This window comes from Ptychodera flava, chromosome 6 (genome assembly GCF_041260155.1).
Source record: "Ptychodera flava strain L36383 chromosome 6, AS_Pfla_20210202, whole genome shotgun sequence".
Classification (NCBI taxonomy): Eukaryota; Metazoa; Hemichordata; class Enteropneusta; family Ptychoderidae; genus Ptychodera; species Ptychodera flava.
The window spans coordinates 26,630,970-26,658,726 of record NC_091933.1 but is presented as its reverse complement, the minus strand read 5'-3'; the positions used below and the strand labels follow the sequence as shown (position 1 = coordinate 26,658,726).

The 27,757-nt window shown below is 37.5% G+C and overlaps 2 protein-coding genes across 4 annotated transcripts in view; one reads left to right on the top strand and one right to left on the bottom strand.

The window, feature by feature from the left end:
- Positions 1-685: 685 nt before the first annotated feature.
- LOC139135345 (dnaJ homolog subfamily C member 2-like) lies at positions 686-17,256 on the top strand. The gene is made up of 17 exons (XM_070702692.1): positions 686-846; positions 1,423-1,613; positions 2,472-2,547; positions 3,097-3,195; positions 3,801-3,945; positions 8,043-8,123; positions 8,547-8,704; positions 8,971-9,092; positions 9,579-9,647; positions 9,934-10,014; positions 10,393-10,481; positions 10,833-10,899; positions 11,229-11,395; positions 11,842-11,942; positions 12,406-12,516; positions 13,061-13,242; positions 14,843-17,256. The coding sequence occupies exons 1-17, from the start codon at positions 789-791 to the stop codon at positions 14,909-14,911; spliced, it is 1,866 nt and encodes a 621-aa protein (XP_070558793.1). The 5' UTR covers positions 686-788; the 3' UTR covers positions 14,912-17,256.
- A 1,857-nt stretch (positions 17,257-19,113) lies between these two features.
- Positions 19,114-27,757, bottom strand: part of LOC139135344 (ubiquitin-like modifier-activating enzyme 1) — a 30,471-nt gene continuing 21,827 nt past the window's right edge. For all 3 annotated transcript variants that reach the window (XM_070702689.1, XM_070702691.1, XM_070702690.1), the window contains exons 15-22: positions 27,654-27,702; positions 26,968-27,114; positions 26,566-26,640; positions 22,785-23,066; positions 22,341-22,433; positions 21,704-21,895; positions 20,726-20,925; positions 19,114-20,575 (exon numbers count right to left, since the gene is read on the bottom strand). In XM_070702689.1, the coding sequence (XP_070558790.1) occupies positions 20,437-20,575; positions 20,726-20,925; positions 21,704-21,895; positions 22,341-22,433; positions 22,785-23,066; positions 26,566-26,640; positions 26,968-27,114; positions 27,654-27,702 (1,177 nt within the window). In that variant the 3' untranslated portion in view covers positions 19,114-20,436. The remainder of the gene's footprint in view (positions 20,576-20,725; positions 20,926-21,703; positions 21,896-22,340; positions 22,434-22,784; positions 23,067-26,565; positions 26,641-26,967; positions 27,115-27,653; positions 27,703-27,757) is intronic.

Below are 27,757 nucleotides of genomic sequence, written 5' to 3'. Positions count from 1 at the left end.
CCAACAACTTAATCATCTTATTGCTCTACAACACACTCAGCCAAAGAGGCGAAATGACAAAGTTCAAAGTTACTTCAAAAAAGGTTTAGGAACTGCTGCCCGGGAGAAAGTGAATAATAGAAACATATTTCATAAAGTGGCAGTTTATCATTACCAATTCAAATCATCAAAACTAGAATCAAACATGTAGAAGGAAAAAGAACGTCTCTTTCAGAGTGCAGTATATTGGGCATTATCATATAACAAAGTGAAATCCCTCCTCAATACAATCAATTTAAATGTTATGAATGAAAGTGCCTGAGGGGTGCGCCGAATGTGAAAAGAAATGATGAAAGAATGCTGGTGCATTACTGTTTTTATCCATATCTACTTAGTCATCTTTTCTTAAGCTACTGTGTTAGGATTGATTTCTTTTTCAAAGGCAAAAGCACAGTAAAAGGTATCAACTCCGAAGCTTCTCCATCCCCCCTCAAAATCAAGTGATTCACCCCTTGGAGAAGCGGAAGTGCACTTTTAACTCTTTATTCGAGACTTTTTTTAGTGCAACGCAGTATGCAGCATTTGTCATCGATATCATTTTAGGAACAAGAACCGTCTTTAATTGCTGCAAAAACATTTATATCGTGCTTTCTTGATAAACCTGATTTATTTTAATTGTAACCCTTGAACCTTGAACCGGAAGAAGCTGTTTGTTTCCCGGCACATGCATTTGTGATCTCAGGTGTTTGACTGTGACTTGCCCTGCATCAGAACTTTGTGTCGTCTTGCTGTCGAGAACAAAGAGGACAATGTTGCTTCCAGAAGCAACTGACGAAGACACGACGTCAGCTTTACGGCAAATATCAGGTAAGAAGCGAAATAAGCTCGTTACTGCCTCCAGGACTCAAGTTTAATCGCGGTGTCCGATCCGGCGCGCGATGATGACGGGGAATGGCTGGCTAGATGGCCATTCCGACAGTCCCCAATATTTCGGTTTATTCAAGTCTATTATCAAAATTATTCACCATCAATATCGCCGCGTATGACGACAAATTGCAGGCCAATAGCGTTGTAAACCATAATTCCGTTTATGTCAATTTAAGCACTGTCCGTCGCCCTAGTACATCCATATGACTTGACCTCGAGGCGACAAGGTCAAACTTATACCAAGGAGATAGAGTGAGTTTTTACACACATCATCATGTAATACTAATGATGCATGAATTATGATTACATTGATTATTTTATTTCATTTAACATTGAAAAGGCCCATTACAGTATACGTCAGTGCAGAATGGACCGGAGAACAAAAAAAAATTTCAAAATTCCTTCAGTGTACCATTTAATTTGCAAACTTTGCTTTCTCCTTTTACCATCAATTGCTCCAACATTTACAATGCACATTTTCGGGTGTGACTGATCCATTTCCCAAATTCATTGCAGCCCCAGTCTGTGTGAAAGTTGAACCAGTAGGACGATGGTTCCAGGCTTATGTCAGCAGACGACATCACAGGCGGACACTGTCACACACAGATGACTATTCCTCAAGTGGTTCCTCCGACATCTCTGATGATGAAGCATTGGAAGATGAAGATGAGGCGTTTCTCCTTTCTCTTGACCCAAAGGAATGGAAGGTACAAAGACAGCTTGTCCAATGTTGATCCTTATCGTATTAATCAGTGGTACAATGCACCATATTCCACTTGTTGTATGCTAAGTTGATAGCTGATGACCCCTCCCTTTAAAGTAGAACGCGCCTCAGGGACAGACATTCAGGCTCTCAAACTTTTACAATTCTTTTTTGGTCTACCACTTGTAGGGGTTCATTTTAAAGCTGTTGGTGTGAGAAAACTTTTCACCGGCTTAGTTTTTAGAAAATTGAAAATTTTATTTTTCTCCCATAGAGTTAACACAGGGAAGACAGCCATTTTGAATTTCAAATATCAGTAAATCCTGGATAATTGTATCTCTAGTACCAAAATTTGCATGGTGACACTGAATTTTTATTCTTTATTTGGAAAGAGAATTGTTGAAATATTCGTCAAGGAAAGTTTTAGCAAAAGTTTGTCTTTCACTTATGAGGCGCATACTACCTTAACAGAAACATTACTGTGATATACGATGTGTGTAGCATAGACAAGTGATGAAGTAAACTTATTGATGTAGTTTTCAGTATGTGTACTCCGCCTCATGTACAATAGTAAATATTTCTTGCATGTCTGTGTGCAGAAAACTGAATTCATGTTATGCAGATACTGTACAGTTCAAGTCCTGTCACACTGTACAATTCAAGTCCTGCCACAGCACTGTACATAAGTAAATGTTATGGTCCTGACGTTACCATTTTAACTGTCCAGGCAGTATCTCTTAGGTTTGTGCCAGAGAATGCACAGAGTCACTGAGGGGTATTAATTACTATTTGCCTTACAGTGATATTTTAATTGATATAGAAGATAACTGATATTTTATCACATTCTATCTCATATTTCTAGGATCAAGATCATTACAAGGTACTGGGTATAGGAAAACTCCGATACAGAGCTACAGATGAACAAATTAAAAAAGCCCGTAAGTCATGGTTTTCTTTGCAAAGAATACTTTTCATTATAGATAGGTGTATCACACATAAAAATTTTCAATGTAAGAAAAGAGGAAAAAAGTTTGATTTCATTGCAAAATTTTGTTGGTTAGTGATTTCTGTGACTTCGCAGTTATTATTGATATTACGTCTTCATTTCCCGCATCCAGTGTATGTCAATCCCCCAACATTTTGACAATCTGTCTTGAAATATTAATACAGATGTATTAGTGAGCAGCAGAAATGATAGTGTGCATAGATTTACCAGTGCTAAATCTAAACAAATTGAGCTTTAATCAAATGTTATGGAGAACACTATTTCAATAAAACGGTATCACATTTGTTATACATGTTTCATGACAAGGCATGCTGCCTGCCAACTCTTACTATCATATACTGAATTATGAATCTCGGTGATGGCGTTCATCAGGTAAAAAAAACGACTTGATGTAAGAAAGTTTATGTGCACATTCAGAAGTTGTCCTGAGATTCCATGAGAGACTTTGGAAATATTTTTCTGGTTCTCTGCCTCTAAACAGATAAAAAGAAAGTTTTAAAACACCACCCGGATAAAAGGAAAGGGAGCATGGAGCCAAGGAAGGATGGAGATGATGATTACTTTTCCTGCATTACAAAGGGTGAGCCAATTTTCTTCTCTCTCTTTACTCTGTGCTACTTGGTAAGAAACTGACATGATAAGAACGTGCAAGTCCATGTAAGGTAGAACGCACCTCGGGCACAGACATTCGGACTCTCAAACTTTTAAGATCCTGATATACTATTTGCTGGGGTTCATTTTAAAGCGCTAGGTGTAAGAAAACTTTCCACTGGCTTAGTTTCTCGAAATACGAAAATTTTTTACTTTTCTCCATAGAGTTAACACAGGGATTGCAGCCATTTTGAATTTCAAATATTGGTAAATCTTAGGTTATTTGTTTCTATAGTACCAAATTTTCACGGTGACCCCCGATTTTTATACTTGATTTTGAATGAGAATAGTTGAAAAATCCCTTGAGGAAAGTTTGAGCAAAGTTTAAGTCTTTCACTTTTGAGGCACATACTACATTAATAAGCTATGAACATATCTGTATCAACACTCACATTATATAATACTTTGATATCCTTCAGTTTCTGTATAACTATGTATTTGATTGCAGACTGTGTGTCATGATTGTTTTAGATGCTCTGTTTGATCGTGAGTGGCGTTTGTTGCAAGCTTACTTTCTTATTATTTTCCCAACAGCATACGAAATCCTTGGTAACCCACAAAAGAGGAAATCTTATGACAGCGTTGACCCAGAGTTCGATGATTTTGTACCCTTCGCAAATCAAGAGTCAAAAGATAACTTTTATAAAGTTTTTACGCCAGTTTTTAATCGGAATGCAAGGTAATGAATTTAAAGTATATCCTGAACTTAAATCGGTGGCTATCATAAGCCAATCAAAAAATGTACTTGTAAGGTAAATGGTTCATCAGATCTTAGCTTGGATTAAGTTTTATCTTTTCAATACTGGTATCATAGATACTTCATGAGAGGCAGGCTTGGCTGACATCTCTTGAAATGCTTTATATCATTCCTACGGTTTATGACTTGAAATGGATAAGGATCTTGTATAGATCTAATAGTGTCTCGTACAATGTACTTGTGTTTGCCTCATCAAAAATCTATTGCGTACAGATTTAAAATCATAATGTAGAATGTAGAAATATGACCATGATTTTACGATTGTAAATGGATGTAATTACTGCTTTACAACAGCAAGGGGATAAGAGCCATTACACCATCCATGGAACTTACATTTTTAGTCCTTTGGGCCTTTGGCCCAAAGTACTAATGTGATGACGCGGCCTCTGTTGTTGCATACAGTGGGCCGTAAGCTGTGGACGCAGGTATCTCAGAAACGCTTCAGTAACTTTTTCTGAAATTTGGTCTGGTGGTCACTTTGGCATGTATCTCAAACGGTCTTTTTTCTTTTTTTGATTGAATCATTTTAAAGTCACTTTTTTAGCTTTTTTGTGAAAACCACTATTTTCAATTTTTCCTCAAAAGCACTGATTTGATTATTGTGATATTTGGCATGGGTGTTCGTATAGTTGAAATGCCGTCAGAAATGTTCAAAATTTGGTGATACATGCCTTGTATTATTTTTAAACAATATTTTTATCCATTTTTATTTTATATTTACTTGAGTTTGACTCGCTTTCGTTAAAGCTACCGTCTGCGCATGCGCACAACTCTAGGACAAAATCTGAGTTGAAGAATCGAATCGGACGCCATCTTGTTTCTCGGTCTCGGCACAGTATTTACTTTTTGAACGTTTCACTGTGTCTTTCAATATGTTCCATAGTTATGAAGTTGACAGTGATGCACTTTTGCGGCTGTCGTGTATTATTTGGTACGAAAGGCGCGTTTGATCGACTGAAGAATGATGGTACCGGCAGGCATATCAGTTCTACTGAGGAAGTAATCCACTGGCCCGCATAGGTCAGGGACTCACTTAAGGGAGAACCACTTGATTTCTGGGGGGGTATGGAGGATTTTGAGGAAAAAAAATTGTCACCAGGTGAAATAAAAGAAAAAAAATAAGCTTGTACTGGCTTGAGAAAAAAAATTCTCATAACAGACAGAAATAAAAAAGGAATTGTCATTATGCAGTTGAAATGAGCAAAATTTTGGAAACTTCATTCTCATGTGTTCTTTGCTAGCATGCTGCCATAGGCAGCACAAATGTTTTTACCACAAGCAATTCTCATGTGTTTTTTTTTCCCAGCACTTATGATATAAGCATTGACTATTTTACATCTCAGTGCACTCGATGTTTTCCTTCCCTTTTCTGACCCAAGAAATCATGTTTCAGGATTTCTGTTGCAATATCTCAATGGTACAGGCAATATCTAGATGGGACTATTTGACTTCTGTACATTGTGAAAATTTAAAACACTAGACAGGAGTCAATAAACTAGTGTAAAAACCAATATATTATTCTCTCAACATAAATATGTTAGAAAGATTACAAGTTGTCAAAGAAAAATTGAGGAACAACAAATATAATGAAGTACAATGTGTGAGCCTTGTTTCTCTGACCACAAAAGATAACATCTCCCCTGAGAACTTAAAAGGAATTGACTGTTATAAAGAAAAGCAGGTATAGTACTGATCACTGTTGATTTGCCAAAAAAGTGTTCTATAATTTAAAGTTGTATATATACTAGACTTTCCATTTTGTTTTCATTCGTTGGAATGTAAAATGAATATATAAAACCACCCTGTGATATGTGAAACACTGGCTTAAATTTGAAAAATTGCACTGCTACTCCATTTGATAAAAAAAATTGATGCAGGTGTGACAGTTGAAATTTAAAAATGCTGTCTCTCTGACAAAAAAAGTTCCCATACCCACTTCCTGCATACCCCCCTGAAATCAAATGGGTCTCCCCTTAATATGCGCATGCGCATATAACAAGTTAGCTTTTTGAAAAATCAAACCGACGCTGTCTTGTTTCTCGGTCTTGTGCGAATTTTGACGTTTTGAAGCTTTTAGCGTTTATTTGATGATATTTTGTAAATATGAAGTTCACAGTGATTGTATTTTTGTTGCTGTCATGTATTTTTTTGGCACGAAACGCTCCTTCGTTACCGGCGAATCCATTGCTTTAGCGAGGCAATCCCACGGGTACCGGCGGCCCGTTAGTAATAGCTGGGTGAGAGCGAGGGAATTCGCTCTGTCCTTCTAGTTCTACCTCCATGTCATAACAAACTAGCGTCGTTTTATGTTGATGTACTGTCCTTTCGACACAGCGATAACTTAAGTTTTCTGTTGCTTATTTTGGGTAATTTCGACAGTTGTGCATTGATTTTGACATCATTGTTGAAGACAGTGTGTGCTTTCGACTGTCGACAGTCCTCGTGCCTTCTTTTGACCGGATCCGGAGTCACTTGCGGTAGTAATCCAACGTAGGCGATCGAGCGCCGAAGGCGCAAGGTCGAGTGCCGAAGGCACGAGCTTGTATAAATACGGTACCGAAAGCTACGCGAGACCAAGCAGTACAAGCGACTGGCGAGTCTGCTTTTGTTGACCGATTTACGCGCACTTCAGAATCACGGCATAATCCGACATGGTAATTTGGCATGATCATCAGATCATACATGATCCGAGATTGCACTTTAGCAAGGTCACGATAACTAATGTTGTTTGTTTCACTGTCGTTTAATACCTATATTTCCACTAAAAGACCATTAGAATTTCCTCCTGGCTACTTTGAAATCGTGCACTGGCATGCATGTAGTTGTCAACATCACTATGCTTGAATGTAGTAGACTCTTACTATGAATATATCGACTGTCACTGCATATTGCATATGTGTGCAAGTCACTCCATATCATATCAAAAAATGTAGTATTGCGATGTTTGAGCTGCCACAAGCCAGAATTTACAGTTTATGAGAAAGTTATCTTGCATGTAAAACTCAGTTCTACTGTGAACAAAATGCAAGCTATGTTGCATAACTATGGTGAATAACATAATATTTTGTACCTATCACCGTGTCAGAAAATCAGAAGGAAACAACCACTCAGACAAACTCTGGTCAGGATGATACTGTCCAATTTTAATATTTGTCTCTCGGCACACACTAGATACTCATGACTGTAAAACAACATTTCCATATAATTGTATATTCAGTTTTTATATTTAGTTTGCTTTTCACCATATTCTATGTCCTTCCCTGCACTACATAATTCAAAATCAAATATTGTTTTTGGCCTATACGTACTTGAGGGGTAAGCTTATTTAGTCTCATACATTAAAGATGCACTGTTGACCTTCAGAGTCAAAACTTTTTATCATTGTATTGTAGATAGGTGTACACTCCAAATACTAAGTACAAGTGTGGTGAGTGTAACAAGCAAATGTTTTTTAGTCAATGGCCCAAATTTATTTTCTATTTGATGGACAATAAATACATGCGTAATCAATGCCAACAATCCAGTTTAAGTAATTTGGTTTAGATTAGCCATTGTCCATTATATTACAATAGTTTGTGGCTAAATTTTCTCCCCTTCTGTATCATATAAGTTCACCGTTTCCTGTTTTAGATATTGTTGTATATTGAGTTCCATTCTCTTATTCTTGATTCACTTTCATATTAACTTTCATTTATGTCCAAACAATTTGACTTTTTGCCAAATTTCACATTTATGGCAAATAATAAACAGTAAGGAGGCACAAAGGACGTCGGTGCCCCCGGGCCCCATGTTTTGAACCCTATGAGTCGAGCAAAATGAAATTGTATCCCATTCCATATTTGATGAAATGTTGATGTTGCCAATTAGGACATTTTCTGTTTGTGGAAGAATTTCAGGAGGTGAACAGGTGTGGTTCTGTGATAGAGGCGTGAGAGAATGTACTTGTGTGAGCAGTGTTCTCTTTCTTGAGAAACATCTTCGCTGTTTCAAGCATTTTCTGACTTTTGTTTTTACAACAGATGGTCTAATAAAAAGCGAGTACCAAAACTAGGAGATAAAGATGCATCTAGGGACGATGTCATGGATTTCTACGACTTTTGGTGAGTCATCACAATTAACTTTTACATGATTGTAAACATTAAAATAGAAGAACATAGAATTCAAATAAAATACAAAAGGAAGCACAAAGCGGTACCATAGTAAGAATCATGTTTTGCCTTAATTTTTTTTAATTAAAAGGTTTTTTATTATGGTCATTCATATTGACATGTCTTGAAGGTGTCAAGTTGTGACATAATATGACAATGGACAAGTGTCACTGTCCTACACAAAGTGAATGAAAACTCCCTCAGGTACACTATAATAGAATATAAAGCTATCACGGAAAATGAAGTTAATACAAATATTGATACCCAGCGTACAAGCACTCTTTATATCATACCCAACATGGTATTGAGCTTGAATTATCGATCGAAAATTCTCAACAAGTTTGTGAGTTCAGTTTTTCTCTGGTTTCACATCAGGTATGAGTTTGATTCATGGAGGGAGTATTCCTACCAGGACGAGGAAGAAAAAGAGAAAGGCCAAGACAGAGATGAAAGAAAGTGGATTGATAAGCAGAACAAAATTGCACGGCAGAAGAAAAAGAAGGAAGAAATGGCGAGAATCAGACAACTAGTTGGTAAATAATTTTCTGAAAGTGAAAGTTAATCCAATACGGCATACATTGCTGTTAGCCTATGAAATGTGGAAAGTTGTATTTGACAGTGCATAAGAATGTGCATGATAATCAAGCTAAGTCATCACAGCTGTTTTCAATTCTATGTGAAATTGCAGTAATGTCACTCAACTTCGACCGAAGACCAACCCTAGACATTCTTTGTGCAAAGCAGCTATTTACTTCTTAATATATGCAATTAACCTGTGTCTGTGTTACCAACTCCCCAGACAATGCCTATGCATGTGACCCAAGAATAAAACAGTTCAAAGAAAATGAGAAGAGGAGACGAGAGGAGGAGAAGAAGGCCAAGCAAGAAGCTGCCAGACTTGCAGCAGAAGAGAAAGAAAGGGTATGTGTTCAAAGTTGTGAGGACTTTTAGCTGGTGTATATAGCCAGTATGAATTTAAAAGCAGTCTTGTGGTATTGTGTTTATTTTTTATGTGAATTTGCAATAATTTTCACAATTAAAACAAAATGTTGAGATTAAGGACAAAGATCAGTGGATCATTATCACCCATGATCTGTACATAAACTCTTTGATATTTTACTTTTATTACCGGTACACCAAATTCAGAAGTGCTGTGGCCTGTGTTGTTTCATAGTGTAAAGATCAGATGACCTACCTTCATAGGTATTTTTAGTTTGCATTTTGTGCTGAGAAGGGCAAGAATGAATTTTTCATGCTGTTTACCTTTTGTCTCGTGCCAATAATGAACTTGTTGACCGTTGCATTGCAATATTCACATATCCAGAATTTCAAAATACGCATCTGTGGTCATTATGGAATTGCAGTTTGTGAACACATTGTGAATCATATGGTTATGTTTACTTGCAGGAGAGACAGGCAGTGTTAGAAGCTGAGAGACTCGCCAAGGAGAAAGAGGAAGAGGAAGCCAAGGCCAAGGTTGGTCTGAATCTACATTAATGAGTTGTGAGTTGTAATTGGTCCCTGACTGTATGATGGCTTCCATCTTCAGTTTCATCAGCCAATCATAATCATTGTTTCAGAATGGTTTCATGTCATTACTGGTGTCTGAAATTTATTTACAAAAAAAAAGACACTACACTGAGACAAATATTTTCTCACTTCGTAAAGATGGGAGAGCTGAAAGATGTCAGAGCTCAGAGGATGATACTTAAAGTGGTAGGTTTAAAAATTAATAGTGATTTGTTTGTAATATTTCCAACAGGCATTGGCAGCCAAGAAAGAGAAAGAAGCTCACAAGAAAGCTCTGAAGAAAGAAAGAAAATTACTCAGAGAAACGTGCAAGGTAATGCAGCTCATCATGTTGTTAGTATTTTACAGATAAATGTTATTTCAGAGATTCTTCTGGCTGTTTATGATGTACAGAATAGTAGATAGTTAAATATCACAAATATTGCAAGTTTCCTTTTCAAACGAAGTGCTTTGAATTTAATTTTGGTCACAAACTTCTTTCAAGAGTGAAAATATATTCTGGTAGCTCAATGTCCATTTCAGGATGTACAAGATTTAAATGATGAAATTTGAGATAAATACTATAACATCAGTTAGGTACGGATAGTAATTATATTGTCAACATCTTGTCTTGGGATTTTACATAAGTTTTGAACCAGTTTCATGGCTTTTTAATTAAGCTGACACCGTATTGTACCTCCCATTTTCTCAGAAATACAGCTATTTCACAAATGATGATGCAGAAGCCGTGAGGCAAATGCAGGAAGTTGAAAAAATCTGTGAAAAACTTGATTTAATGAGGTAAGTTCCACGGTGAGAAGGGCTTTGTTGAAGCACATAACCCTTGAAAACAGTGGTCTATCTTTCTTGTAAGCTGATACTCTATGGAGTCTGCAATTTTGCCCTTTCGATTGAACTGCAACAGTGTGTGAGTAAATGATAGTGGTAGACATGAAAAAATGGCAGCAAAACATGTATATAACAGCCATAATGCATGTTTTAAGCATAAAATGCATTGATGGCTGTAGTTCCAGCACACAAGGTTCAGAATCAGACTGATATATGCTGAATTTACCAGAGTGAAAAAATGGGTGCCAGAGAACTTTACAGAGTGATGTTATCATCAATTTTGTTGTCTGCTTGTTTGCCTAGTTTACAGAAGTTCAATGCAGAATTACAAGGTCCTGAAGAAGAAGCCAAGAAAGCATATCTATTTAAGGTGAGTTCAGCATTTGCAAAGTATTCTTCATCAACAACACCAGAGTTTCACAATCGTGTGAACATCCCTTTATTCCTTGTGTTTCAACTCTAACCTCAGAAATTATTTCTGTGACCTTTTACCTGGAGTTGACATGCTTTCCTTATATGCTCATGGCAGAACCTCATAGCTCATGTTTTTGTTCTGAACTCAAACTTGTTCTGACCCCAGAATTTTCGCTGAATGTTGCAAAAACATTAAGATGGTTCATGAAGGTAGCAGTCACAGTTGTCCTACAACAACTGACCATTGTTTGCCGTGAAGGTTTATCAGTATTCCTGCTGTTGTAGGTGGAAGACGTCAACAGACAAATTGAACAGGAAAAACAGGAGATGCTGCAAACCAAGAAGGGCTCTTCATCGGGAGGAGGAAGCCAATCATCAAAGCAATGGTCAGATGAGGATTTACAACTCCTAATAAAAGCTGTTAATCTCTTCCCAGCTGGAACAGTATCGAGGTGAATTTTTCAATTCCTTATCTCAGTTTTGAAAGTCTTCATGAGATTTTGTTTCATGGCCTCTGTTTCTAAACTTCTCAAACAAAGACAATGTCACATTTTCATGTTGAGAAATATTCCTTCGAAATTACCTTAACTAATGCAAAATTTCAGAATTGCATACCAGATGTATTCTCAAGAATTGTGGTATTGTATAAAATCCCCTTGCAAGTTGATTCTGCATGTGGTATATGTCATAATATTCCTTGGAGTACAGTATACACTTAGTGTAACACTGTGTGTTCAGTATAGATTGTTTACATTGTAAACACTATGATCGCAGACATTGTTCACGTTGTAAACCATACTCCCCACAGAATGTACCGTTTACAATGTAACTACTTGTAACCACACTGTTTTGTATGTTGCTGACCATTGGTATGATGACCGTACACTCCAACCCACAGGTGGGAAGTCACAGCAAATTTCATCAATCAGCATTCAACATCAGGTGTTAGACGCAATGCCAAAGACGTCATCAACAAGGCTAAAAATTTACAGAAGTTGGGTATGTGTTCCCTCAGTTCGTACATGATCTGGACAGCAGTCGATAAATGCCAGTATATTACCAATATTTCAAAAAGAGAAAGATGCTATGATTTATCAATTCTATTTTTGTGTGAAAATACAAAACAGAAGTCAGCAAACAACAGTGGATATGCCCCATCCCAACAGGTGTGTTCATGTTTGAACAACTGATTTGACAGAGAGAAGAAACTGCATTTTGAGACAGACACCCTTATTTTCAGATATTGACAAGGGGAAATGTTTGCCTATAGCGGCCATGGACAAGCAAGTTTTGTAGAAAGATATAAAACTCATAACTTTATGAGTCAGTGTTCTTGAATGCATTACAAAGTTTTAAATACTTTGAAAGAGTCATCACCTGTCACTTTCATCAAGTTCAGAATTCCCATTGTAATTCCAAATCATTGAGGAACTCTTATTTTACATTCCCGTCTAATCAACAGATCCTTCACTGAAAGACGATGCCAACAAAAAAGCGTTTGATAAGTTTGAACAATCAAAGACCAAGAAAGACACCTCAGCTGATGTAGCAGTACCTTCCCAGAGATTCAACGGTAAGACACATTTGGAGATTACGGTAGTTTGCTATTAGTTGCAGTGTTTTTGGATGTGTAGGCTGCCTCAAATACTGCAAGAAGAAATCAGAGATGACGCTAGTGAACATGTCAGGACTCAACTTTTGTGTGAAGACTTTTTGTGAACAGTATTGTACAGACATCACTTAGTCAATATATTGCCTGTTTGATATATAAGAAGACTATGTAAAAAATATTTAGACACTCTGTAAACCCAGTTCTTCTAAATGATGATTTTGAGTTCTGTATCCTTTCTAGTTCTTTAACCCTTTGCACCCTGACCCCCTGGTACTCTATGACGTCATCGGACATTTTTGTCTGAGCCGGGTTCAAAGGGTTAAACATGAAGTAATTATACTCTATGTATCCCCAGAGGTAATCAAGCTTTCTAGAGCATGATTTTTCAGTCGCTTCAGCTCAGGGCAACTTTCATGGCTTGAGTTGTGCTGGGGCAAAAAGTGAAAAACCGATTATATACCTTTCTGCATTGTAACTATGTCGACTTTGTGTAATTGTCATCCAGGTGGGGCAGGAGCAGCCAGTGCTTCAGAGACCCAGGCAGAACAGAAACCCTGGACAGGTGAGGAGCAAAAAGCTCTGGAACAAGGAATTAAAACATTTGGAGCCAACACACCAGACAGATGGGACCGAATAGCTGAAGCTGTGCCGACCAGAACTAAGAAAGAATGCATGAAAAGATACAAGGTACTGGAATCAGTGAACTTGACCCAGAGTTTTTGAAAACAAGTGATGGTTTGTCTGCATGTACTACATCGCCAAGAATATGACCTTGATTAAGGTGGTTGGAAAGGCTAGAGCGTCAGTTATAAATTTCAACAAAACTATTAAAATATAAAAGTAGTCAACATTCTCTGTGGAATAAAAAAAACTAGACATTTGGGCACAAAGGCATTGCAGAGTTATAGCCTGTTAAAACTTCTGAAAAACTGACCAAATAAGAAGAAGTTGGGGAGTCCTTAGTGTATTAACTATGGTAGAGGTCCCCTAGCTTTTAATAAAATGTTTGAAAAGGGAAAGTCATTATTTGCTGTTTTTCAGGAAAGTTTGACAAGGCGGTGCTGGCATTCAGAGTGAGTGACTGCTATTGTAAATGCACTTTTAGATTCTTTGAGTGTCAAAGACGTGTCAAAAGTGAGATTAACCAAAAAAACTGCTCTATGACTTCAAAAGAGGGGTGCAAATATGGCTTGTTTTCAACATTTTTGACAGAATAACAGTTTTCCTACATAATTGTATACCAATTTAATCCAACCTTTGAAATGAGATATGGTCATGGAATTTTTACAGCCTATTAACAAGGTTACAAATAAGATTTGTACGGCACAATTTTCCTGTATTTGAAGTACTTTTTGAAAAATCAAATTTTGAAATTTGAAAGAATTTTTAATAATTTTTTGATATATAAACCCATGTAAAATCATAAAAACAAATTTTATTTACAAATCCTGCCGTACAAATCTCACAATAAATAGTGTCAACATATTTATAACTAATTTGGTAATATTAATACTATCCAATTATTATTAAATTCAAATATGTAAAAAAATATGAAAAATTAAATTTTAATATTTACTGGTGTCATATTTCAAAATCATGGGTGCAAATATACAATTTTCATATTCTTTGGAGAAAATATTAACTAAGGGAGTTATCCTGAAAATTTAAACTAAATATCTTGATTCTAACACTTGAAACTTGACATTAACTGTGAGAAAAGAATTGGTGCAAAAATAGCCTTTCCAACCACCTTAACTACAAAAACTTCGTTTTATGGCATCATTTTCATGTGAGGAGAGAGTAAAATTCTCTTTCACTGTGAATTATAAACTCAAATAATGTCAGTATATATTTCGTTGAAAGCACAATCTCACTTTACTTCGTACTTAGGTCTGAAATCAGTGAGCTTAAATTTGGCTGATAATTCTGTTATCCACTTGTTTATCTGTTCTGTACATATGGACCTGGAGGTAATTGTTTTTGGTCAAGCACATTTTCTATCCTGTTTCAAAATGTCAAGCAATATAACTGACCTCTGACATGACATAAATTGACACAAACGATCACTCAAAGTTGGCAACTCTATCTTCATAAATGTTACCGTGATGCAATGCAGAAAATGTCATGGATTGTTGTCATCATATTGTTTGGCAAAAACTTTCAGGCAGCAAAAAGAAAGAAGTATGACAGAGTCTTCTGCAGTCATATTATTCTGGTGAAATTGACGTAAATTAATATGTGGGATTAGTAAAAAACTGTGAATGTGCAAATCTTTGAATTTTCACAGGATCTAGTGGAAATGGTGAAAGCGAAGAAAGCAGCCCAGGCACACGCTGCCAAGACTAAGAAGAGTTAACAACAGTTGCACAATCCATCTTTGTGTTAGTCTGAGTATTTATGTTAGTATGACCAATTTTGTGATGTCCTGTGATCTACAGGGTTCTCAAAGCCAATTTCTGTGTGAATTATGATGCACAGCTACATACTTACCTTGCCTCATCTCTAATTTTAATTTAAATACCGTGAAGACCCATGAGCAGCAACTTTTTGCTTTATTTTCATACTTGTACTTTCAAACCAAAATGAGTTTCTGTAAAATGTACTTACAGAAGGATGTATATTCTAGTGTTACCACAGAGAGACTTGAACAAGTTTGAACAAGATAAATACTAAAAACGAGCTCTGATCAAATATGGCCGCCTCCATGAAAGTTTAAAGAAAGAACCCCAACACGGGTTTGTCAGGCATCAGAATCCTCACAGAGACAACATTATTAGTCATCATCTATTTGATTAAATAACACTCTGTGTTCTCCACATGGACACTATATTCTGTGTTCACTTTGTAATGTGACCAGCTCGTCAAAATGGCAGGAAATTCAAAAATGATGTGAAAACTTGCATAAATTTACCCATTTTGTGACAAAAGAATGTTGAAATGCAGTAAACGACCAGTTCACTGAATGAGTAAATTCAAAGAATATCTGAGAAAATTGCAAGATGTTTTGATGTCAACTATTAATTACAAAGAGGTGCAGCTGACAGGCCTTTAAATATGTCTATGCTTTAAATATGTCTCAGTCACTTCAAACTGACTTCTCATGGCAGATTCACAAAGATAAGATAAAACGAGTACAGACATAATTTAATGCCTTAATGCCTAACGTGTGACATTAAAAAGTGAGCATTCACACAAAGTGTATTGCACTATTGATATACAATGTTAGTATGCAAACCTCCATGATAGTGAATCAATATGAGGGATGAACATTCCAATACCGGATGCCATATGATGGACTCTGTAGTACATACTGGTATGTATGTGCAACTATTGTCTTTCTGCCACATAACAAATTGCCCCAAGATTTCAGGCAATACACAGTGCTCATTTAGAAGATAAATGCATATACATGAACAAAAGCATGTTGCTGTTTTTTTTTTTTTTTTAATTTCAGTGCAGTATATTTTCAATCCCATCTTTGAGGATCTGCTGTCAACTGGTGTTACCTTCAGCAACTTTAATACAGCAGGAAATAATGAATTAATTTGTACATTGTGACTATGCATCTTATTTCAAATTTTTGCAGAAATTGGCTGTAAGAAAGACCTGTTGTTCCTCATATTTATACACGGCAAACCGATATACAAACAGACACTGAAAGCTATAATTAGAACATGCAGTTTATTGATTTGTGTCTCATTGGCACTTCAGGGATCTAGACTCGGACAGATTATGTAATCTCATCAAATCAAAGTTTTGTAGAAAACCTGCGTCCATGAGTGTGAAAGAAAGCTTCCGCACTTTTGCATCGAATTCATGATTTCAAGACTGACACTTTAATATATTGTAATGTTATATGTTGAGGATTTTGACGAAACCCATAACATTTCCTCAAAATGACATGCAATCTGTAAATTCACAATATGCAATAGTATAGCCATGGTTACTATCTATGCACCCACACTGCTGTAATAACAACCACTTGAAACAGATCAATTGTGTAACTTTTCAAGTTTCTGTCAATTATAATTTTGGATTGAAAGGCCAGTAATTCCGACTTTTGATGATTTTTTTTCATTATTGTTATTTTAGTATGCCAAGTGCAGGTTCTTATTGTACTCCCACAATATATTGAAAAACCTACTCTTGAAGCATTTAGCTTGTCAGCACATCGTGTGTATGTGCAAATATACTGTTATTGTCTACACTTGACATCTAGTCCGGATCAGAGTTCATTTGTCAGCAACAATAACGCAGTCTACACATGTATAGGCCGAGTTGAAAAGCTGAATAATATGTATCTCAACAGGTTTCGGGAAGCAGACCTAGAAATCATGGTCGACATTAAAAACAAAAATAGTAAAGAAAATCATTAAAAGTTAGCATCACTGGCCCTCATCTACAAAGTACGAGTACGTACATTTGCCACTGGCCTTTCGTTTGCTAGCTTTCATTTGCCTGAACTGTGAGAGAAGTGGTGTGACTTGCGTCTGTCCCAGCGTTGTAAAACATGAAACTCCTCTTATACCTGTCATGATGCTCTTTGCTTTTCATCAACTTACGATGTGAGACTTCGTGCAATGATATTGTTGAATCATTTGATCTGTACATCTCCGAGAGCATCGATTGGTCCAATACTACGTGGAAGTTTTTTAGTCTGGGAAATGCTTTGTTGATAATAAAATGCAAAGTTAAAACCAACATCAGTATGTGTTAAAATTTTGATACATTTGTATATGTTTGTGTTGACAATCATTCATGTTACATCTGTTTGACAGTGACGTGCTCCTGTGTTTCTTTGTGAAGATGTCAGACAAGTTGTCAGAGTGTGGAAGAGGAGAGACCACAGCTCAATTAGCAAAGTGATTGGTGAAAAGTAATTTACAAAGATTGATACTACTTGCACTTGTGACAAACCACCTCCAATACTTTCATTATGCTCTCTGTCTAGCAATGGTAGCAAAAGGCAGTGTAATCTATTAACCCTTTGAGCACTAGTCTATTTATGTCACCTTTGTAAAATATACCACATTCAATTTTTTCTGATTTTTGCCAAAATTTTGATAAAGAATTGTAGCCGATGAAATGTGATATCCATTTGATCCAAAATTATGAAAAAACTTGCAGAAAAGTCCCCCAAAATTGGTAAAATATTGCATTAAAATTTTGGTGGGAAAAATTACAGCAGTCAAAGGGTTATATAAAATGTGCAAGTAGTTTGTACAAAAGGAAGAGTGTTTTCATGGATGCCTTTGGTATGTGTGGAGGATAGGACCGGTGTTTCAAGTCTGTTTCTACCATAACTGTTGTGTGATGTACTCCTATAGCAACGAAGGTACATAGTAAGTGAGGCTACCCACAATTCTCCATGATCCGTAACATGGAGATCACTCACTGATCTGAAGCAAATTTCTTCTGTACTCAGAACAGCATTTTCTGATTTCTCACTGTGAATAATGAGAAGAATAAGCCCTTTTCTTCTGTGGTGATAGCCATTTTGTAATTTTGTCGACTTAGATTTTTGACAGCCATACACAGTATTTTCAAGGAAACTAAGGGAATAAGTTGCATCTGTGTTGGCAAAAGAAAGGGTATTGATTTTCTTAATGTTCATAACAAAGGAAATTTGCATGTCTGACATGTGGTATGATGGGACCATCTTAGTTGCTGATAACTTTACCTTGACAAGTGTACAATTTTTAGCCCCTGCAAGCATGGACTTCTTATTCACCCTTGAATTTTAGAAATAATCGGTAATTTTGGAACATAGTTTTAACAAATAATCCTTAAATTAAATTCTAAGTTCAAAGTGTTCAGAAACTGATAAAACTGAAGAAGCCTTTAGCAAATAATGTCCAAGTGCAAGAATCAAGGGGAATTGTGGGTAGCCTCACTTACTGTGAGGTAGTATGTGCCTTTGACATTTGTTCAAACTTTCCTCAATGAAACTTTAAGCAATTCCCCTACCAAATCAAGAATGAAAATCAAGGAGTCCTGCATAATTCAGTTCTAGACAGACACATATTACCTAAGATCTCCTGATGTTTGAAATTAAAAATGGCCACCATCACCATTTATAGGGAAAAACAAATTTTGGATTTTCAAAAAGCTAGGCTGGTGAAAACTTTCATTTCATACTGTATCACACACGATCGTCCGCTCAATCTGGAAACTTTAAGGTGGATATCTTTTTTCAGAATTCCAGGACTGTAAAGGATTTAATTTCAATTTTAATGACTTTCCAGGGGAGTGCAGATGTGAAATAGTGCTGCTATCACTCTAGATGCTGCTTTACATTCAAAAGGTACGCATGTATTTAGTACACATACTTTAACTGTTGTGTCACACACACACACACACGGTAATGGTGAGAGTAATTGCTGGTCATTTTACCAATCAGAAACATGCCAGGAATATAATGAAATTTGGCATTCATAGTTTATGAGCAAATTTCTTTGCATAGTTTAACATCATGATGAAGTTACAATAGAACAGAAGGCACCCAATGCTACTTCATAACAACCAGAAAGCACATCTAATACAAAGAGACGACAGAGCTTCAATTGGTACAGTGTAATTTTAATCGGGTACGTTAAAAGACATGAAAACAACTCCATACAGTAACACACAACTGAAAGCTAGCAACCAAACCCATGCGTTTTCTCGTATCTGCTTTGAAACAATTTTTGAACCATTTCACAGTGTTGGTTTGACCTAATCACATTGTTCCCATTAGTAAATGTGGACCTCTTTACCGGGGAATGGGGTGAAATGGTCCATGACCATCTAGGCAAGACTGAGCTATAGTGTACTTCAACACTATATTCTAGGGGGATTGGTTTGTCTTTTCACTTGATGTAAGGCACCCTTAGACAAGCACTGATTGATACCATAGAGGGATGGGACCTGGAGTCCTTCATGTGTGCCACAATCTGCACAGCAAGGGGGTTTTTAACATTGACCAACATTTCTTGCGTTACGTTAGGAATAATCTAAATGCTGTGTTGCCAGTTGCAAGATTCCAGTTGTCAGCGTGTAAACCATGGAATGAAAGGCTTTTGACTTGGCTGCATAGATATCACCTTAACAGACCCCTAACACACTGATGCCACAGTACAAAATATTAATTATCATGATGAACACTTTACTGCGTGTCACTGGACACTTCACGTAACATTAGTTCTATTCACAAAACATACAGACTAGAGAAAGCTTACCGAGAGAAAAAAAAATTTCACATGAAATTGATCTTGAATCAGTTCCAAAAAAAATGCAATGTTTTTGTTCATTGACAGTGCTCCCACAAATTCCTGCAAAAACTGATGAAATCTGTTAATCATGGACATGTTTGAGAAAATCACTTATTAAGTGAAGTTTTTCAGCGGTATGATAATGATTTTTTTAACAACTAAGTTAACGTGACACCACGTTGCTGCAATCAACTGTTAACATCAGTCTGTCTTCAGCTCACACTGGACAGTTCAGCTACCTGTAACATTGAGCAAAGTTTGCCTTTTCTCAGCGCATACCCTTGTCAATTCCAAACGTTACCCTTTGGAACCATTGCTTCTGTATGCATATTCTTTCTCAATTTTTTTTCAGTTCTGTGTCCAAGATGAGAGATTTCATCACTTTCTGTTTTACTGATACCACAATGTATTACAAATATGGTACAACATGATGAGAATATTGTGCTGATATTGAAATGATACACTGGTGATGGACCGAGCACATACAATGGGACAGCTACGAAGTCCCAGGACAAAAATCTCTCAATATGCAAAAAAACATGTATTTCAGTCTCACTGTGTGTGCTGCCATGCCACTTGCATTTGCACCTAGAGCTTGGTTTAATTTACAAAGAATGACAAATACTACAAGTTATTCGTATAAATTGTATTTCACGTAAGGTACTTCCACATCTTCACCTTCTGTATCGTTACAACACAGTTCAAGTACCAAGGACCTTACATGGGGTTTGATTTTCTTCTTTGAAACTTTCTGGACCACTTCTGATACTCTGCAATGAGAAACAGACATCCAGTTTCCAGATTAATCAATCGCTCTCTTAACAAAACTGATTACACTTAATGATTATTTTGGCTGGGCACAGTTTTTGGCGGAACCAGAATAAATTTTTTTTCAGGAATCAAGTTTTTGATGTACTTACTTCATAGCCAGCCTTTCTTTGACCTTGGCAGGTGGCATGAAGAATGAATAGATCATACTGACACCCTGTGACAACATGGTTATTTCTAGTTTGTGTTCATTCTGGAAGTAGTCCATGAACTCCTTCAGCGTCATCTCCTGTCCATTCTTGGTGCCTTGCAGCTCAAATCTGTCCCATAGAGTGAACTCCTTGTCGTAATACTGAGAAGAAACATATAACAAGAATTTTGAGTTTAAATCTGTTCACCCCTGATTCTCTCTAACATGTGCACACAGGAACCACTGATGATAATGGGGTTTGGGCCAAACTAAGTTGGTAAAAGGGTTAATGAGCAGGGAACAGAAAAAGTGGGTGGTGAATACGACTATGGCTTTCCACTACTGTCTGCGTTCTGACAAGCATAATTTCTAGAGTCTTTTACTCAATTGTAGCAGTTACTGAAACTTCATTGTGTTAGTTGAAAACACACTTACATATCGTGTGTTTTATTTCTATGCAAACAAAGAGCTTTTGTGCTTCTGGTCACACTTTGATGTAGATGCACATGGGTACATACATACATACATACATACATACATACATACATACATACATACAGGCTGACATATAGACATACCGGTACACAGACAGACAGAGACATACATACATACGTTCTGACAGCTATACAGATACCAGATACTTACCATATAAGTCTATTTGGTATATATATAAACATATATCAAACGTGAGCTAAAAAGGATTGAAATCTCACAGCAGTAACACTTACGGTTTAACTTACTCTTGTTGTCATTCTGATATCTCTTTCTTATTTATACCGTGATGAATATATTTAGCAAGACCACGAATCACATAGTTCTTGATTCAATAAATTTTTGAAACGAGACACACTCACAGTAACATACAGGTTTCATATCTGCTTCTGCATAGCATATACACAAATGAACAGTTTCCTATCCAAGAACATCAAAAATTCCTCACCTTTGTTTTCGGAGCTGCGATTGGTTCCGAGAAGCCAAAGAAGGGTAAGGCTAAATTGATGAAGCCATTCTTGTAAGATTCCAGCTTCTTATTCCCCATGACCATCTTAAGTAACTCTAGACACACCAGACCAGTCACTACAGCCGTGGTTGTTGCAATGGCTGGGATGATCTTGCCAGCAATGAGTTTACTCTAAATAGCATGAAACAAAAACATGTTGCATTACCTGTACTTTGTGGAATTAGAAAACTACACTGTACAGTTCTAAAAATAGTGCTAAACTGGAACATATAAGCAGTAGGCATGATCTGAGAATACAGGGCTGGTGTTAGGCTACTATACAATTCAACTTCCATCTCAGGGGTATGTCTTTGTATTTCTTCACCATGAAAGACACCCGCAGACAAGCACTTTAGGGTGTATGTTTTAAGTTTTTAGTGCATAACATACTGTAAACACAGAAAGAGAATTAGTAGGCTTTTCATCAGACTTGACTGGTAAACACCAAAAACAAATGGAGTGAAAATGCTAACTTTCCAAGTTCAAAAACAAATGAAGTCTGTCTTATCATGAACACAGAGAGTGGATTTGATGCTAAATGATCTTCATCAGAAAATGTGGAATATTTTTAACTCACCTTGTGTCTATCAGCTTTTTCAATGCTGTAGTTTTCTGCTCTCAAGTTAGACGCAGCCACGATGAAATCCATGTGGAAATTTGAGTCATCATCCTACAGAGTAAAGTACACGGTAGAAATCAAATCCTAGTGTAGCCTTCAATTTTTATATTCCCAAAAGTAGGAGTTAGCCAACACAAATTGGTGAAAAATTCTGTCAGTGTCATGTCTGTACCATTTTCCTAACATGCAATACTTTGAATCTAACCTTTATGCATTCAGGGTCATGGTATGCCATTGGAGACATGACAGTTGCAACCTATGAGGTATACAACATTTACGTAAACAGGTCATTGTTTGCATAGCAACATGGCTTCAAACCCTAAACTGATTGCGCGCACAGAGATTTTCTTCAATGCTTTGCAAGAATACGCATTACAAAGGACACCAGTCACTGATATTCACCTTTTCAAAGTCTAGCGGAAGCATCCTGAACCCTTTGAAGGTGTCTGGGGAGGGCAGTGCTGCCTTGACTTCACTAAGTTGTTCTTCGTCAGCATTTCCCTGTCCCGCGGCGGCAGCCTCCGCCTCCGTTGTCTCTATCTTGACACCACTCCTTGGTACAAATTCCGGTACTTTGACTGCTTTCAAGGCGGCTATGACGGCATTCCTGTCTCTCGTACCCTTCAGGCCATATGTCTGTGCCTTCAGATTGGCAGCGGCCAAGACGTAGTCAATATGTTCTTTCTGAAACAGTTGAAAACAAAAAATCTTTAGCCTCTCTGACGGTTTGACTAAAGAGAGTAGAAGATGACACGCAGATGCATATTACTGTCATATCAACTTGCTACCTGGTCATCTCGCTAACACATTTCTGACCTCTCAATCTGAAGTTTTTTACCTTACATGATAGAATGTTATTGCTTGGACAACTTGCTCAGAATCATGACCAGCCAAACACACATGCAAATGTATTTGGATTGAAAATTTGTCTAATTGTTGTTGGCACTGTTTCGGTGACTTGTTTACAAATGTTAAAACTAACTCAAAAATGATACCAGAGTTCGCGTTTACGCAAAAATCGTGCGTATTTACGGATTGAAATTGACTCTCTACGCATTTTTTTCATCGTTATGCGTTTTCTATACGCAAAGGATAACATCGGAAGCACTCCCCACGACTGAGCTTAGGCGACAACCAGGCGAAATTTGTTGCAACACATTTCTGTCAATCACTCATTTTGTGTGGAAAGTTTCGGATTCTCCGGTCGTTGTCTGAAAAATCGGCATCGTAGTCCACACGTTATCACGTTAGGCACGTTATCATGTCAGCTATGCCTATGAATTACGTTGCTAATTTTCAGGAGAGTGATAGTTTCTGAAAGTGAGTGATTGACAGAAATGTTGCGACAAATTATATAAATGCCAACCGTGCACCATCACGTCTCGCTGTTCCCAAATTTTGATCAAGCACACATGCAGCATGCTGTGTTAGCGTTGGGTTTGGAAAGCTGTTAGCCACTGTGGCGAATAGTTTCAAATTTTATTAGCCACAGACAAATTTTATTAGCCACACATTTTTTACAAAAACAAAGCTTTCTATAATGCTATAATCTCCAATGTCGGTTGCATGCACAAGAATAAACTATCAACACATCAACCTTGTATCCAATTGTCTTCATTTTAACACTGGAAATTGCTTGATTCTGGACCCCGATGTAGCCCTGCGTACGATGCTGTGTGTTCCGCTACAGCTAATCGCCCGTCAGCGGGGCGATTAGCTGTAGCGGAACACACAGCATCGTACACAGCATCTAGACCCCGATGCAAATCGAAAGCAGCACGCAACGTTGAGACCACGATTAAAATGAACTGCAACACGGAAGGTTGGGACCGCGATGCAAATCAACAGCATGACAGCAACACTGAACGTTCGGACTGCGATTAAAATAGAAGTTTGGTTACACGTAATTACGTTCCATCAGTACACGTAGCGTCTTTGTCACGTCATACAAGACGTCGCGTAAATGTGGCACAGACGTTCGGAACGTCATCAAACAACACTTCCACATGTAGACGTAATTCCGCGTAGTAATTTTTAGATTTTCATGGTGATTTGCGGGAATTTAGACAGGAAATCTCGTTAAGTACTAGTATGAGTATCATTGTAAATTAGCAAACATCTTTGATATCAGAAAATTCCGTAGAGTTCACCTGCACAAGACGTACGCGCTAAGATTTCCTGACAGAAATGAAATGTTGTCCAATTCACCTTTTTACCTGAAGCTGTCACAAAAATTTCCGTAAACCACATAAATAACTGTATTACAGAAAATCGGTAAATTTAATGCGAGGATACAACGAGCTTGAATAGTCCTCGCCTAGAGAAATTAATTGTTTCTTAAAACTTAGACGAATTTCGTATGTTTCTGAAAAAACAATACGGCAAAATCAACCAAAAAAATTACAACTGAGCATGGATACGTGGAACGTCGAGAACGGAACGTCGAGACCGCGATGCAAATCGACAACAACACGGAATGCGTCGCTGGGATGGCGATTTTAATTAACATCAATAGGGGACCATGAGGACCGCGATGCAAATCGACCACCATTAAAATAAGACCTCGATTAAAATGCGCTACACGGAACGTCTAGACCACGATGCAAATAAATTTCAACACCGAACTTTGTGACCACGATTAAAATGCGTGTGTCTGCTGTAGCGAAAGTTTCAATTCTCGCGAGTGTTCGCTTTGCTTGCTGTACACTAGACAAAATGACGTCAAATTTATCGCGAGACTAGGGCTCGATTGCGTCTGCCTGCATTTTCAATTCTCGCGATAGTCATTTATGTGCATGCTGTACACTATACAAATTGACGTCAAATCTCTCGCGAGACTTGGCTCGATTGCAATTGCGTACGTCTGAGAGAACAATACGGAAGTGGATATAGTTTTTTCGCGAATCGCCGAAAGAGAAGCGCAGATCAACAAAAGACTAAAAAACCCCACGTTTTTGCTTATTTTGCGGAATTTTTTCAACAAAAATCATCTTCGCCACTGTGGCGAATTAGGATCGATTTTCCTTCGCCACTACTGATTTCAATTCGCATTTGCGAACGTGGCGAATGGGCAGCGCGAACACAGGCATGGCGTCGAAGCAGACAAATCTGTTTTCTTTCGACTTTGCTCTACGAGTCCGTGAAAAAAATGATTCATCGCTAGAGCTCGTCGGAATCCCGATAAATTTTGAACACTGCAGAAGTGTCTGGATGGTAACTGGTCGTTCAGGAACCAAGTCGTTTCGGCCCAAGTCGTTTCGGCCTCTCAATTTCCGGCCCAAGTCACTTCGGCACCGCAACCCAAGACGTTTCGGCATCTGTGTTTCGATTTTTTCAAACTATTTAGTAATTGACTGATCCGTCATATTCGTAAGCGTGACCTTTGCGTTCTGACCAGTTCTTTATGTGCATTTTGTGTGAATTTTGCCGTGCTGTTTCGTCACCGCTTTCAAACTTTTGCCGTGTCGGCGGCTATTGATATCGATAAACTTGTGTCACAAATCTGAAAATGATATGAAGTTTTTTCTTACGGTCTCTTCCCATGTTCTCACAAAGATTAAAGCATGTACGTGAATGTTAGTTGACACTATACTTTTTAGTGCTTTGATTTGTAACATTACGCTCCAGCACTAGTTCCTACAGGTAGCCTTCAGCGGTGCCGAAACGTCTTTGGTTGCGGTGCCGAAACGACTTGGGGCCTGAAATTGGAAGGCCGAAACGTCTTGGGCCGAAACGACTTGGTGCCGAAACGTCCAGAAACCGTCTGGATAAGCTGCCATAACTCTAACTTTTGGGTTGCCCGATGTGTTTTGACGGTTACATGTATACCCTTCGCTGTTACGTTTCAACATTGTTCAAGTTGTTCGTTAAAGTGTTTTCATTAAAATAATGTTACATCGTACAATCCGAATATGTAGTGTAGGTTTATTCAACGGCACATTGTATTTTGCAGTCAGTTTTTTCATCAATCGAAAGCGGAAGTGAAATTACGCACTCAAATCCAGCCATTACGCAATTTTAGCAGACTAATGCGTATACCGTACGCGAGGAGAAAAAAGTCACCGCGAACACTGGATACCATTTACAATTTCTCTTAAATTTCTTTGACATTGTCCTGGCTTTATTGACCAAAACACACACACTGAACAGATGGCGACTTCATACAGATAAGATATATACTTACATTGTTGGCATCAAATTCCAATGGATGAGGACATCTCTTTGGACCGGACCAAAATGGTGCTCCAGAAGTTGTAACCTAAACATGTATAATAAAAATATCAGAGGTATGGCTGTGTAACAGAGTGCATCTTTGATTACACAAAAGGTAACTGCTGCATTTGAGCTGACCCATAAAAATTCATACAATGTGAAAATATACAAAATCATAAATGAAAGAGTGAAAGTTCTGAATCACTAAAATCTGTCAGACTGCTAGGTCCACTTCAACAATTTTTTTTTTCCGTTATCAACCTAACAGATATGTTGTCAGTAGCAATTCAAATTCCATGGGTTCAATAAACTTTGGGAAACAAAACTAATTTTCCAGGAACCTGACTGAAGGACTTTGGACAGGTCCACTCACCTGATCAGGAGGAAAGTTGAACAACAACTGCTTGATTTGATTTGAATATTGAACTTGGAAATAGTGGCGTGCCCATGCAACACAATCATCAAATGTCTTTGGCTTTTCGTCGACTAGAGCTCGTTTTACACTCAGCAAAGTCTCAAGCTGAAACGGAAACATTTAGATGTTATGAATGGAGGATATGAAATGGAATGGAACAGGATATTGTGTTTGTAACAAATGTGCCGTCAGACATGGTCTTTGCATACACATTTCAATTAGAAAAGCACACTAATACACAAGTTAGATGTCAAACAAATCAACCTCTAAGTGTAAAATTTCAGTGAAAGCAAGAAATAAGCACATTTCCCAAACACAAACACTTAATCAGGAGCTTGAGTGCTATTGGAGCATTTACGAACATGTGCAGCAGATCAAACTGCTATCATACATCACAGGAACAAGATATCAATAGCCCTATTCCGGAACAAATCGTCACACTCAGACTACTGCCGTGTTCCATGGAAAGTGGACACTGGAGAACTCATATCATTGTGGCACTAACAAATACATATGTGGATAGACACGTGCATAAAAATACACATATTTCTGAGTAAGTTACTGCACATGGTTTTGTCTGTACACTGGTCTGGCTGGATTTTGTGCGTCATCTATTGAAGATGTGGTCAAACAAACTAACTTACCGGTTGCATTCCTGGCTGCTTCAGTGTTCTGTCCATGAATTTTGAATCTCTGTTTGACAGAAACAATTCATTGAATTATAGCATACACTACACCAGAAACGCAT

What these genes read in the sequence shown, in the direction of transcription:
- LOC139135345 (XM_070702692.1), top strand. Translation starts at nt 789, where the DNA reads ATGTTGCTTCCAGAAGCAACTGACGAAGACACGACGTCAGCTTTACGG. An exon ending in AAGAGGAAGCCAAGGCCAAG is followed by an intron (nt 9,648 to 9,933) that starts GTTGGTCTGAAT and finishes TATTTCCAACAG; the next exon opens with GCATTGGCAGCCAAGAAAGA. An exon ending in CCAGCTGGAACAGTATCGAG is followed by an intron (nt 11,396 to 11,841) that starts GTGAATTTTTCA and finishes TCCAACCCACAG; the next exon opens with GTGGGAAGTCACAGCAAATT.